We start from the raw sequence: 12671 nt of genomic DNA on the forward strand, positions 1-12671 counted from the left end.
GGAGAAAAACATAAACCCTAGCAATTTTTGTATGGCTAGGGTTAGCTAAGAACCAGTAGTGTTTCCTATGAGGAGATATGTTAATAGGGTCTCAGAGATATGACATCTAATACTAAATTTTTATTTTGATCAGTGTTCAAGTGCTCTTCTAATAATGCCCACTTTTTATTTTAGATAAAGTCAAACACAGAAGCCTGTATTGCCAATGCTCTGGAGCACTTCAAGGACACTTAAAAAGTGTTTTTTTCTCAAAGTTTGAGAGAAGGGAGACTGGAAAGTTCTGCTATCTTGAAGAACTGTAAAGAGATGGGAAAGAAACCTAGAGCAGTGACATAGAGCTAGGCATGCCCCAAAGACAATCAAGAATAAGATTTTTGAAACCTGTAAGTCCATTTTGGGAGATTCTCACAAAGATTTGGGTAAGGGACGGGACTTCTTTTATTCACACAGGATTGGGAGTTTGGATTATGGTTACTTGTACATTAAAACAAACAGAAGGCTGGAGAACATGGAGATGTTTTGGTTCCAAATGCAGCAGTGGTCATAATGAGGGCCTCTTCTGCGTATCTACTTGGAAATCTGATGCTAGGGAAGGCTACCCAAGAGTTCCACTATCATTAGGATGTTCAACCCTGGGAACAGGTGGAGATGACATCTGAGACTAAAGTCTGTTCCAGGGCACCAGGTCAGTATATTCAGCAAAGAGGGGGAGTGAAGTGGGATGCTCAACCTGCAGAGCTCTAGAAATCCAAGAGATCATTTTAGGTAGAAAAATAACTGAGATGAAATACGTTTTGTGATAAAAGCACCTTTCAATGCCATGCAGGAGGAGACCATGCAAAACTTGCTGGAAATTTGTCCTAAGTCCTTAAGAGAGACTCTGAAAACTGAGCTATAATAAGCTTAATGTAAATCTGAACTGCTTTCCTAATTATCTGAACTGCTTTCTTTAATTAAGGGGTAAATATGTTTTTGAACTGTGGTGTTGGAGAAGACTCTTGAGAGTCCCTTGGACTGCAAGGAGAGCCAACCAGTCCATTCTGAAGGAGATCAGCCCTGGGATTTCTTTGGAAGGAATGATGCTAAAGCTGAAACTCAAGTACTTTGGCCGCCTCATGCAAAGAGTTGACTCATTAGAAAAGACTTTGATGCTGGGAGGGATTGGGGGCAGGAGGAGAAGGGGACGACAGAGGATGAGATGGCTGGATGGCACCACTGACTCGATGGACGTGATTCTGAGTGAACTCCGGGAGTTGGTGATGGACAGGGAGGCCTGGCGTGCTGCGATTTTTGGAGTCGCAAAGAGTCGGACATGACAGAGCGACTGAAGTGAACTGAACTGAACTGAACTGAATAATCCGAATGGGTAGATATTTTCTTAGATCTTAATTTAGACCTATAAAGTAGTCAGCTTTTTTTTTTTTTACCAGCTACTCTCTGTAAGTGTAGTATTATGTTATGATTCAACTTCAGAAATGCTCATTTCCCCAAGATTACAAACCTAGTAATTGCAAGAGTTTGATTAAAATCCAGAACTGTTTGGATCTCAAACCCATGTTATTCTGACTGCATTATCCTCTTAACACAGATCATAAGACAAGAATTGTGCAGAATTATGTTTAAAGGAAAAATAAAGTACCCTGGGATAAATACCAGGAAGCGGGTATTTAACTTTCTATTAGATGTAGACACTTTCCTGTCCTTTAAGTGATAATGTTCCTGACTTACTAATGCAGGAGCAGAAGATCAGAGAGGCAAATTTCTTTCCCCTCCAGCATAGCTTCCCACCTAAACCAGTGCTGAGAAGGAGCAGGGAGACAGGGCAGCAGGGAACCCAGGGTGGGGGGAGCTTGCCTCCTTTCTCCTGGCCTCAGACCATGTAAGGAACTGTGGAAACATCCACGATTCTAGCCCGACCTAAGAAAGATATCTACCTAAGTCCTACCTAAGAAAAGTCAGTCCTACCTAAGAGCCTCTTGGTGAAAATCAAAGAGGAGAGTGAAAAAGTTGGCTTAAAACTCAACATTCAGAAAATTAAGATCGTGGCATCTGGTCCCATCACCTCATGGCAAATAGATGGGGAAACAATGGGAACAGTGACAGCCTTTATTTTGGGGGGCTCCAAAATCACTCCACATGATGACTACAGCCATGAAATTAAGACACTGGCTCCTTGGAAGAAAAGTTATGACCAACCTAGACAGCATATTAAAAAGCAGAGACATTACTTTGTCAACAAAGGTCTGTCTAGTCAAAGCTATGGTTTTTTCAGTTGTCATATATGGATGTGAGACTTGGACTATAGAGAGCTGAGGGCCAAAGAATTGATGCTTCTGAACTGTGGTGTTGGAGAAGACTGTTGAGAGTCCCTTGGACTGCAAGGAGATCCAACCAGTCCATCCTAAAGGAAATCAGTCCTGGGTGTTCATTGGAAGGATTGATACTGAAGCTGAAATTCCAATACTTTGGCCACCTGATGCAAAGAACTGACTCATTGGAGAAGACCCTGATTGATGCTGGGAAAGACTGAAGGCAGGAGGAGAAGCGGACAGAGGATGAGATGGTTGGATGGCATCACCAACTCGATGGACATGAGTCTGAACAAGCTCTGGGTGTTGGTGAGGGACAGGGAAGCCAGGCGTGTTACAGTCTGTGGGGTCGCAGAGTCGGACATGACTGAGCAACTGAACTGAAAGATAGCCCTTATTTCCACTTGCTGTTTTAATATTAATGTCTTAATATTAAAGACAGGAGATAGTTCATTTGTTTTTTTGTTTTTTCCCTGAAGCCTCCATGCTCTCCTATAAAGGTGACTTTGGCTTCCAAACTACATAATCAGAGAAATAGACAAGCTGTGAAGTATATACATAAACTTGTGAATTAATAAGATAGCCTCTTTATAGATACAATCTGCATTGTATATTCAAATTCTGCCTAAATGGAGATTTATTACAGTTGATAACAGATTATTAAATCCTTGATGGAAGGATCCACATCTTTTCATCTTTGTATCTCTATTGTCTAACAAATGCTTATTTGTTAAATGAATATTTATTGAAGAAATGAATGTTATAAAAGAACCAGCCTTTTTTCTGAATTTTCCCTGCAGCCAAGAGCTTGCTTGTTTTGAGATGGGTATTTTACCAATTTTCCTTTCTGATTTCTTATCATCCTAATTAAAAAACCACCAGTCCCGTCTTTGGTAGAATGATTGTATCACATTACTTTCTATAACAATGCATCTTAACTACCTTTCAACTGGAAGAGTATAAAATCAATTGTCAGATTAAGTTCTGCATGGCTATGTAGGATTCTTTTTGTCACATTTTTTTGTTGAAACTGAATCAGCAAATCACTCTTGATATGAACTAATGACTTAAATTATCTCATGTTGTAAAATATAATGTTAAAAATAATCATGAAATATAAACTTTCTTTATTGTGTGGGTCTGCCTGTAGCCCATATCTGAATCTTCCAGACATTTCCACATGGAGAAGAATTTTTTAAAGGACCTTTTTCAGTTCAGTTCAGTCGCTCAGTCATGTCCGACTCTTTGCGACCCCATGAATTGCAGCACGCCAGGCCTCCCTGTCCATCACCATCTCCCGGAGTTCACTCAAACTCACATCCATTGAGTCAGTGAAGCCATCCAGCCATCTCATCCTCTGTCATTCCCTTCCCCTCCCGCCCCCAATCCCTCCCAGCATCAGAGTCTTTTCCAGTGAGTCAACTCTTCTCATGAGGTGGCCAAAGTACTGGAGTTTCAGCTTTAGCATCATTCCTTTCAAAGAAATCCCAGGGCTAAGGACCTTTTTAGAGGACAATAAAAGCTTACAGTGTTACCCTATACCAGTGAGAAAGCTTTATGTTTTTGAAAGGCATTTTCAACCTTTCAGTTTACCATTTCAAAAAGGTCTTAAAGAATCCTCTAGAAAACTTTCTATATTTAGATTTTTTTGTCCCAAAAGAGAAATTTCCAATTTAATGATACACTTGGGTCAGAATATACTGTCTAAGAAAATGAAACTTCTTTACTGTGACATCATAAACCTTCTCTTAAAAAAGTATTACTCAAATTTATCTGCAACTTGCTTAATAAATATAAGAGATTAGGTTATGTTACATCTATAATGTATATTATTTAGAGTTATTTATTGGCAATACCCTTAAAATGGCACAGCACAAAGCATTCTTGTGTATGTGCATACATATATTAAATTGTATTAGGTATTGCCATATTTCCTTCCACCTTGAATTCTTAAGAGCCACACAATTCTATATTTAATTATACTACATTCTTACAGTCTGAACTGAATCATAATCTAGGATATCTTCTTCCAAAATTAACGAGGATTCTGTAGATACCAGATTAGTTTCATTTTGTCCTTCATCCAGTTCTCTCATTGATTCAGGGACAGTAAATAACTAGGGTAAATAATGTTATAACTATTAATCTTCAGATGGAAGTAAAAGTAATTAAAACTCATTTTTTATTTTAACCCAAGTGAAACATTCCTAAGTCAAACCTATAAAGCAATATAACACTAGTTATTTTCCATATTATTTGGGAATCATAATCCATGACTTATTTTCTACGTACCTGGGAAAGTAGTCGTCAGAGTATGCGCATATTTTTTCTGAAAGATATTCAAAATAGACAAATTAAGAGAAAATCTGACATGTGTTAAACCTTTTAGAGCATGTTCTGAGAGGAGCTTAGTCTCAATGTCAGTTAACATCTTTAATCAAGCCACTTAACTATCACTTAGGGGTAAAGATATTCTCTGATTTGGGCCAATCACGTTCTCTCTTGGTAATCTGGAATGCAAATATAGTACAGCTTGGAAACAACGCAGAGCTCAAGTGAGTGGCCACGTTATGCATGGGAAACACCAAGCTGAGACCAGGGGAACCCTGTGCCTGCCTTTTCTGTGGTTCCAGTCTGTTGTGGGGCACAGCTGTACTTTTCTGCCTTCAGGTTCCACGAAACACCTCTGCTTCTTACTAACAAATTGCCCTCTTTGCCCTTGCAGATTTGAATAGGCTTTTCTTCCTTATCAAAAAACAAACAAACAAAAAAGTCCCTAGAAGACACTTCTATTTACTTATCTAGTTTTAGAATGCTCATTAACTTTTCTTGGTGTGTGACAATCACATAAAAAAGGTGTTCAGGAACTTCTTTTGTTTATGATTCCATTTCATCCACATGGTACAAATAGAGAGGTAAGAAGAGAAAAGGGTTCTAGGAGAGGAAATTCAGAAAAGGTTGACAATGCAGTCTCTAAAGTTAATCAAAACAGTAGAATAGCTTTTAAACAAAACAGTATGCCGGTCTGCAAAACCAAGATGGACCAGAGATTTGATGTAAGATTATAAATTCAAGAAAAAATTATGTGTGAAATCTCAAAGTATCCACTGTTGAAAATCAGATGTGGTGGTTCAAAGGCAAATGAAAAGCAATATGTTAACTTTAAATTAGATACATATATTCAAAAATGGTAAAAATTACAAGAAAATTTTAGAAAGGCAATAACTACGAAATTAAGAGAAATTCAGAGTTCAATTTTAATAAGATAAAAATAAGCCTGTATTATATGATCATCAGTAAAATTTCTTTTAACTGGATAGATATATATAATGTGATATTTTTTATATTTTGATTGCATGTTATTAATCTGGCATTAAATCGAAATCAAAATCTTGTAAAGGCTGTCATATGAAAGTAAACCTAGTATTATCTATCTGACAGTGACTCAGAGGCAACTGTGTGTTGGTAGTAAACTAACTAACATTTCCAAATAATTGAACAAGTCACCAAACAACTACCAAAATTATTTTTAGTTAGATTTATGTATGACGAAGTTATTATCCAGAGAGGGCGTTAAATGTTAAAGAAATACTATTCAATAATGTTTCAAATTATTAAAATCACCATTTGGAGGGTAAAATAGACATGCCACATGTCAATATATTTGGAAGAATTCTGTGAAAGACCAAATGTGGGAATTTTTTGCAAATCACAAACATCAAGCAGCTATGCGACCAGAAGTGGTGAATGTAACCTATTTGGGATCTGTCACAAATATGCTTCTTTAGCCCACAGTAAATGTCTTACCATGGACTGTATCTGAAAGATGTAGCTGTTTTCAACTACCTTCAGATTAGTCTTGTGAATATGAATGAATGTAACACGGATGCTGGGAGAAGCCTAGAGAAGTCTACTGCTGCACAGTACCCACAAGTTAATGGAAGCCCAACAAAATGAGAAAGCTTGAGAAAATGTAAATAAGTTCAATAAGCATAGGAATAAAAATTAGTTAATATAGACTAGAAAATTGTTAACTGGAAGATATAAAGTATGTATCGATTTCTTTTTATATAAAGTACATGTTTATACTCAGGTCATTATTATTCAGATTTGTCTGAAATTAAAGTGCATACACAAGAATTTAGTCAAACTGCAGCTTGATGTATTCAGGGTTAAGAATTAGAACTGGATTTGGGTACCAGCTCTTCAATGTATTTCATTGCAGACGAACAAGCAAATCATTGTAGAACTCATTCTTGATGTATCAGTAGGGTTAATAATGCCTATATCATGGAGTAGATGTGGGAGATAAATGAGGTAATTTATATAAAAACATTTTAGAAAATGACAAAGTTGGTTATCAATATTATACATTCTAAGTCCACATCCTGTAACAGGCCACATTTAATTGAATTTGGGAAATTTTCAGATTAAATAGATTAGCTGAAAAGTAGCTGATAGAATATAATTTAAACGCTATTTTGAAGACATAAATAAATCTTGATTTGAGATGAAATCTTCTTTTAGGAAGAAGATTGTCATCAACTGAGCAATAAATTCAAAGAAAAGATTAAAACTAAACAAAAATAGTGATAGTACAAGGAAAAGAAATAAGTGTGGAGTAAAAATGTTTCTCCAAACTGACTAATACTTCTTAAAGATGATGCGGGTTTTCCAACTGGAGGTGTTTAGAGTGCAAATGATGGTGCCTGGAAAATACACTGCTGTAATATGTAAGAAGGATAGCTCTCTAGAAGGAAAATGTAGTTCAATGTATTAGCAGCAGAGAAAAGCAAAACAAAGATTTAGACCAAAAAGTTTTGTGTGAAAAAGGAAAGAGAAAGGAAACTAAAACAGTGTGAAGAAGAAAATAAGTAATGGGTAAAGGGCTTGGTACATCAGAACGAATCATACTGAAGAAGCACCCTGAAAGGAAACATTAAAAGTTCAAGGTCACCATACCACACTACTCTTAAAATTTAGATGTATAATCTGAAGCGAGACCATCAGTACTTATGCCCTTTTAGTCTTACAATGTTTATCATAAGAAGTGTGATAGAATATGATCTCTTTAAATAGGGGTATTACAATCAAAGGTTTAGAGGTTATAGCAAAGGAAAAAGATCAGTAAGTTCACTCTCCTGAAAAGAGCTTGCCCTGTCATAAGTGTATTGGTTTATTTAAAAATAAATGACATGATTTAAAAGCTACTTAAACATTTCTGTTATATTTAATAAAACACAGTTTTTATTTTATTATAAAGCAGGTATGTTTGCAAGGCTCAGTTTGAGAAAAGCTGGGTGAGTTTTCATAATCCTCTCCTGTGATTCAGATATAAATGCTGTGGTCAGGTTCATGGTTGAAAGGGTGCGAGCTGACACTTGCTTTTGTTTGCCCCTTTGTGGTGTTCACCCTTCCATGTGTAATACAGAACAATAAGAAACAAAGAGTACGTGGCTTAAACTCCATAATACAAATTTTATGATATGTCTTTAGTGTGAAATATGTGCCGTAATTTTCTAGCAAATAGGAGATACACTGATAGGACTTTGATGTATGAGCAAACCATACAGTTGTTTATCCTTCTCAAAACGTAGAAGAAAGGTTAAAGAATATTTTTTAGGCTTAAAGGAACAAAAAGTGGATGCATTCTTATTAGAAAGAGAAATAAATGTGATCCTCCTAAAGAACATACTTGGACAAAGAATCACATAAAAATGAAAGATTTACTTGGGGGGAAGGGAGAAACTCCATTTCAAAGCTTCTACGGAGCCCTGCCTGCTACAGAAAACATCAAGGAGAGGCTTATCTTGTCTATCTGATTGAATTTGTAGATACTGCATTGTTGCTGGAATAGAGATTTTCTTTTGCAAGCTATTTAATACAACCAGAAAAACTTATTCACTAACTGTTCACCAAGGTAGAGTCATATCTTGTAAGTTTCTTAGCTGCAAAGAATAGCACAAAGATGTAGAAATAAAAGTTACATGAGGCCAGATGTAGGAGCATTGTGTACACAGACCAAGGGCCAAAAACCTGGCTAAATAGGATAGAATCTCTGGTAGTCTGTCTGTCCAGGAGAAACAAGTCAGGGAGAGTCCTCAGGTTGACTGCCAAGGAATCAAACAGTTTGCAGGACTAATCCCAAATCCACTTGGAAACTCTGAATAAGAAAGAAAGATAGTGTTCTTTGCTCATGTGAAGTAGAAAGGATGGTGATCATTAGTAATACCACAGTGGTTGAGAATGGGCTACAGAGAGAAAAGGGGGAGATGGGATAAGAACATCCACAAACAGTGTTCCAAGGTTAATCTTAGATCTGCACACCAGTAAAGTGCAAGACCCAGGGTAATGTGCTCCTCCTGAAGAGTGAAGATCGAGTAAAGTCAAAACAAAAAGTCTTTTGTTTTTCCTGGGTCCATGAGCTCAAGGGTGAGCCTACCTACGACTCAAGCCCTGCCCAAGCCCTGGTGGAAGAGGGTGATACCATAATTTCTAGCAGATTGCAGGTCTAAGGGATTGTGGAGCGGCTGTGGGAGAAAGAGGGTATCTGAGAATGGGAAGGGGCACATAATGGGGTGAGGTAACACCCATGTGTAAACTTGAGCCTGTGCTGAAGCTTGGGACTCCCCTTCCGAAAACCTCATCCTGCCTGGAGTAGCCAGACAGTCTGGACCTGGCTCAGACCTCGGGAGGGTGCAGAGTCCTTGGCTGGAAGCGATGGGGCACTGCTGCGTTGAGGAGCCTGAGCACCAGGGGCCTGTGGCAGGATTGGGATACCCTGGCATGGCTCCACTCCCCTCCCTCTAGGTGTCTGTTTCTCCCCATCCCCGGGGTCTCTCTTTCTCACCATCCTTAGAAAGGGAGATCAAGGGTCTGCAGCAGAGCAGCACACTGGGCTCACATCTGCAAGCATAAAACCACCATGAAGGAATCGGTGTGGATACAGAAGAGGGACACATTCCAGAAGTCTTTAGCTTTTTACTGCTCAAGTAAATTAATTTGAGGCAGGTTGATATTTAGAAGGAATTCTACGAAGCCTACAGAAAATTCTCTAAAATGAACCTGTATGTGATTTGAACAAACTGTTATCACTAAAACTCAGGTTATTGTGCAGACATGTTAAATAAGAGACAGGGAAGGAATTGGGATGAAAGCTGGAGAGTTTGGGGATGGTGGGAGGGGTGATGAAGCCAGAGAAACGAATGTTCACTGAACAGAGGAACGGATAAAGGAGATGTGGTACACATATACAATGGAATATTACTCAGTCATAAAAAGGAATGAAATTAGGTCATTTGTAGAGATGTAGATGGACCTAATCTGTCATACAGAATGAAGTAAGTCAGAAAGAGAAAAATATCATATTAACATGTAATGTGGAAACTACAAAAATGGTACAGAAGAACCTATTTGTAGGGCAGGAATAGATACGCAGATAGAGAGAATGGATTTGTGGGCACAGGAGGAGAAGGAGAGGGTAGGAAGTACTGACAGAGTAGCTTCAACATATCTGCACGTGGGAAGCTGCCTGTAGCACAGGGAGCTCAGCTCAGCGCTCTGTGCTGAACTAGAGGGATGGGAGGTCCAAGAGGGAGGGGATATATGTACACAGACAAATGATTCTCACTCAGCTGGTAAAGAATCTGCCTGCAATGAGGGAGACCTGGCTTTGATCCCTGGGTTGGGAAGACGAGGGCATGGCCACCCACTCCAGTATTCTTGCCTGGGGGATCCCTATGGACAGAGGAGCCTGGCAGGCTACAATCCATGAGGCTACAAAGAGTCGGACATGATTGAGCGACTAAGCACAGCACAGCACGTAGCCAATTCACTTCATTGCACAGCAGAAACCAACACAACATTGTAAAGCAACTATACCCAAATAAAACAAGGGTAACATGAAGCCATAGTAAAACTTTGGCAAACGTTTGTAGAAGGAAGGACCAGAGCCACAGAACGGTGGCGTGGGCTGTGCCTTGTGCAGGACCCACCTCCTAAATCCCCAGGACTGTGCTAAGGAGACTACGTACTTCTCACAGAACCCCATGGGCTAGTATTTCCTACGCTTTGGAGATAAAAAATCTGAAACTCAGAAGTTACATTACTCTAACAAGATCTCTCAGGTAAGTAGTAGCAGAGTCACCTTGATTTCAAAAGTCATGATTTTAAAAACAATTGAGGGAGCCAAAATTGATTTTTTAAAGTACATTAATATAATTTACAATTGCCTGTTTTTTTTTAAGTGCTCTTTCCCACTCTGCTGATTTTAGGCAAGAGTCATTTATAGCATGCCGGAGGTGATAAGGGATTGTGCAATTATAAGGGGGAAAAAGTCTGTCTTTTAAAAAACCTGCTTTTTTTTTTTTTTTAAGTTTAGGCAACTGTCTTTTAACCATGGCCAACTAATCATCATAAATAACTCCCGAAAAAAGTTTGTATGGTGGGAAAATGGTATGAATATCCAGTACTCTTTCCTGGAAAATCCTATGGATGGAGGAGCCTGGTAGGCTGCAGTCCATGGGGTCACTAAGTCGGACATGACTGAGCAACTTCACTTTGACTTTTCACTTTCATGCATTGGAGAAGGAAATGACAACCCACTGCAGTGTTCTTGCCTGGAGAATCCCAGGGGCGGGGGAGCCTGGTGGGCAGCTGTCTATGGGGTCGCACAGAGTCGGACACGACTGAAGCGACTTAGCAGCAGCAGCAGCATGCATTAATAAATTCCAGTGCACAATCAAAAATGAGAACTGGAAAACCTATTCACATCGTGTTGTAACAGACAAGCACAGCCAAATACTTTTGGGGCAGCAGTAATAGATCAGTAAAATTAGACCAGTCCTGATCTTATCATGTTAATGAAAAGTGATTCTACACATTAATATTCACCATAATTCAATGCAGTCATAGGGCTGAAATAAGGGACTACATGGTTGAAAGTGGGCTTCCCAGGTAGCTCTAGTGGTACAGAACCTGCCTGCCAATGCAAGAGACTCCCTGGAAACTGACCATGGTTCCAAATTAGCTTCACGTACTTTTTCTTGAACACATGTGTCTAACTTGATTTTGTTAACTTTGTTTTATTTATTTTCATCTGTTTAAAGGAACTGTATTTACATTTTCTGTTTATCACTTAAATGTCCCACTTCCAAGAGTTTTTTTGGTTCTAGAATATTAAGAGCACTTAGAAATAGCTGAACTTTTATTCCTTCATCCACCCATCCTTGTATTCAACATACATACCTACGCTGAGTGTCTACTGTGTGCAAATGCTATGCCACTTACTAGGCATCACCCTAATTCAATCATGGCACAAGAGGGTGAAAGCCACATGGTTAAAACTTCTGCCCAGTTTATTGAAAAGAGAAGCTGTCGGTGGCTGACCCTGGGAGTGTTTGATAACAAGACTGTGGTTCAATCTATTGCTTTTTCCATTCCCTTCTGATCCTCCATCGAAGCCTGCTGCACTTTAGAGGCCCTGAATAATACTGAGAAGCTTGAGTAGACTTGAGTGGAAATTTAAAGAGCTAAAATTGGGACTCTGTTTACATTTCTAACATGAATACATGCTTAAGTAAACCCTCAGGGTGAAAATGGCACCCCACTCCAGTACTCTTGCCTGGAAAATCCCATGGACGGAGGAGCCTGGTGGGCTGCAGTCCATGGGGCCACTGAGAGTTGGACACGACTCAGTGACTTCACTTTCACTTTTCACTTTCATGCATTGGAGAAGGAAATGGCAACCCACTCCAGCGTTCTTGTCTGGAGAATCCCAGGGACGGTGGACCCTGGTGGGCTGCCATCTGTGGGGTCGCACAGAGTCAGACACGACTGAAGTGACTTAGCAGCAGCAGCAGCAGCAGAGTGAAAAAAATGTATCAAATAGATTTTCTATAGATAAAAACATATTATGAATAACATTCTATAAAGTTATCTTATTCTACAGGTTTTCCAGTGACTCCATCTCCATTTGAGCAGATATCATGTGGCTATTTCTCAATGTCTTACCTTGTCGCTGCTTTTCCACATAGTGGAAAATGTTGAAGATCAGCGATATAGTCAGAGCTAAGCCCAAGAAGGCTAGAATTGCCCAGACAGAAAAATGGCATTCAGCGTTTCCTGCAAACAAAAGCAAACACATGCTTAGTAATACTAGCTTACTCATTTTTTTGGAACTGGGTATTCCTAAAATCAAAGCCACTGTATTTTTTCAGAACGAAGGACAAATAAGAAATAAGCTAGCATTTGTTAGTCTGCTGCTGCTGCTGCTAAGTTGCTTCAGTCATGTCCGACTCTGTGCGACCCCATAAACTGCAGCCCACCAGGCTCCCCCGTCCCTAGGATTCTCCAGGCAAGAAC

The 12671-nt window shown here is 39.2% G+C and overlaps 1 protein-coding gene across 1 annotated transcript in view; it reads right to left on the bottom strand.

Moving 5' to 3' along the window:
• The window catches only part of LOC120851897 (T-cell receptor-associated transmembrane adapter 1), a 44383-nt gene that overhangs the window by 14800 nt on the left and 16912 nt on the right, over positions 1-12671 (bottom strand). The window contains exons 2-3 of the mRNA XM_040224973.1: positions 12321-12431; positions 4602-4638 (exon numbers count right to left, since the gene is read on the bottom strand). Of these exons, the coding sequence (XP_040080907.1) occupies positions 4602-4638; positions 12321-12431 (148 nt within the window). The remainder of the gene's footprint in view (positions 1-4601; positions 4639-12320; positions 12432-12671) is intronic.

The sequence above is a fragment of the Oryx dammah genome, unplaced genomic scaffold (assembly GCF_014754425.2).
Source record: "Oryx dammah isolate SB20612 unplaced genomic scaffold, SCBI_Odam_1.1 HiC_scaffold_2, whole genome shotgun sequence".
In the NCBI taxonomy this organism is placed as follows: Eukaryota; Metazoa; Chordata; class Mammalia; order Artiodactyla; family Bovidae; genus Oryx; species Oryx dammah.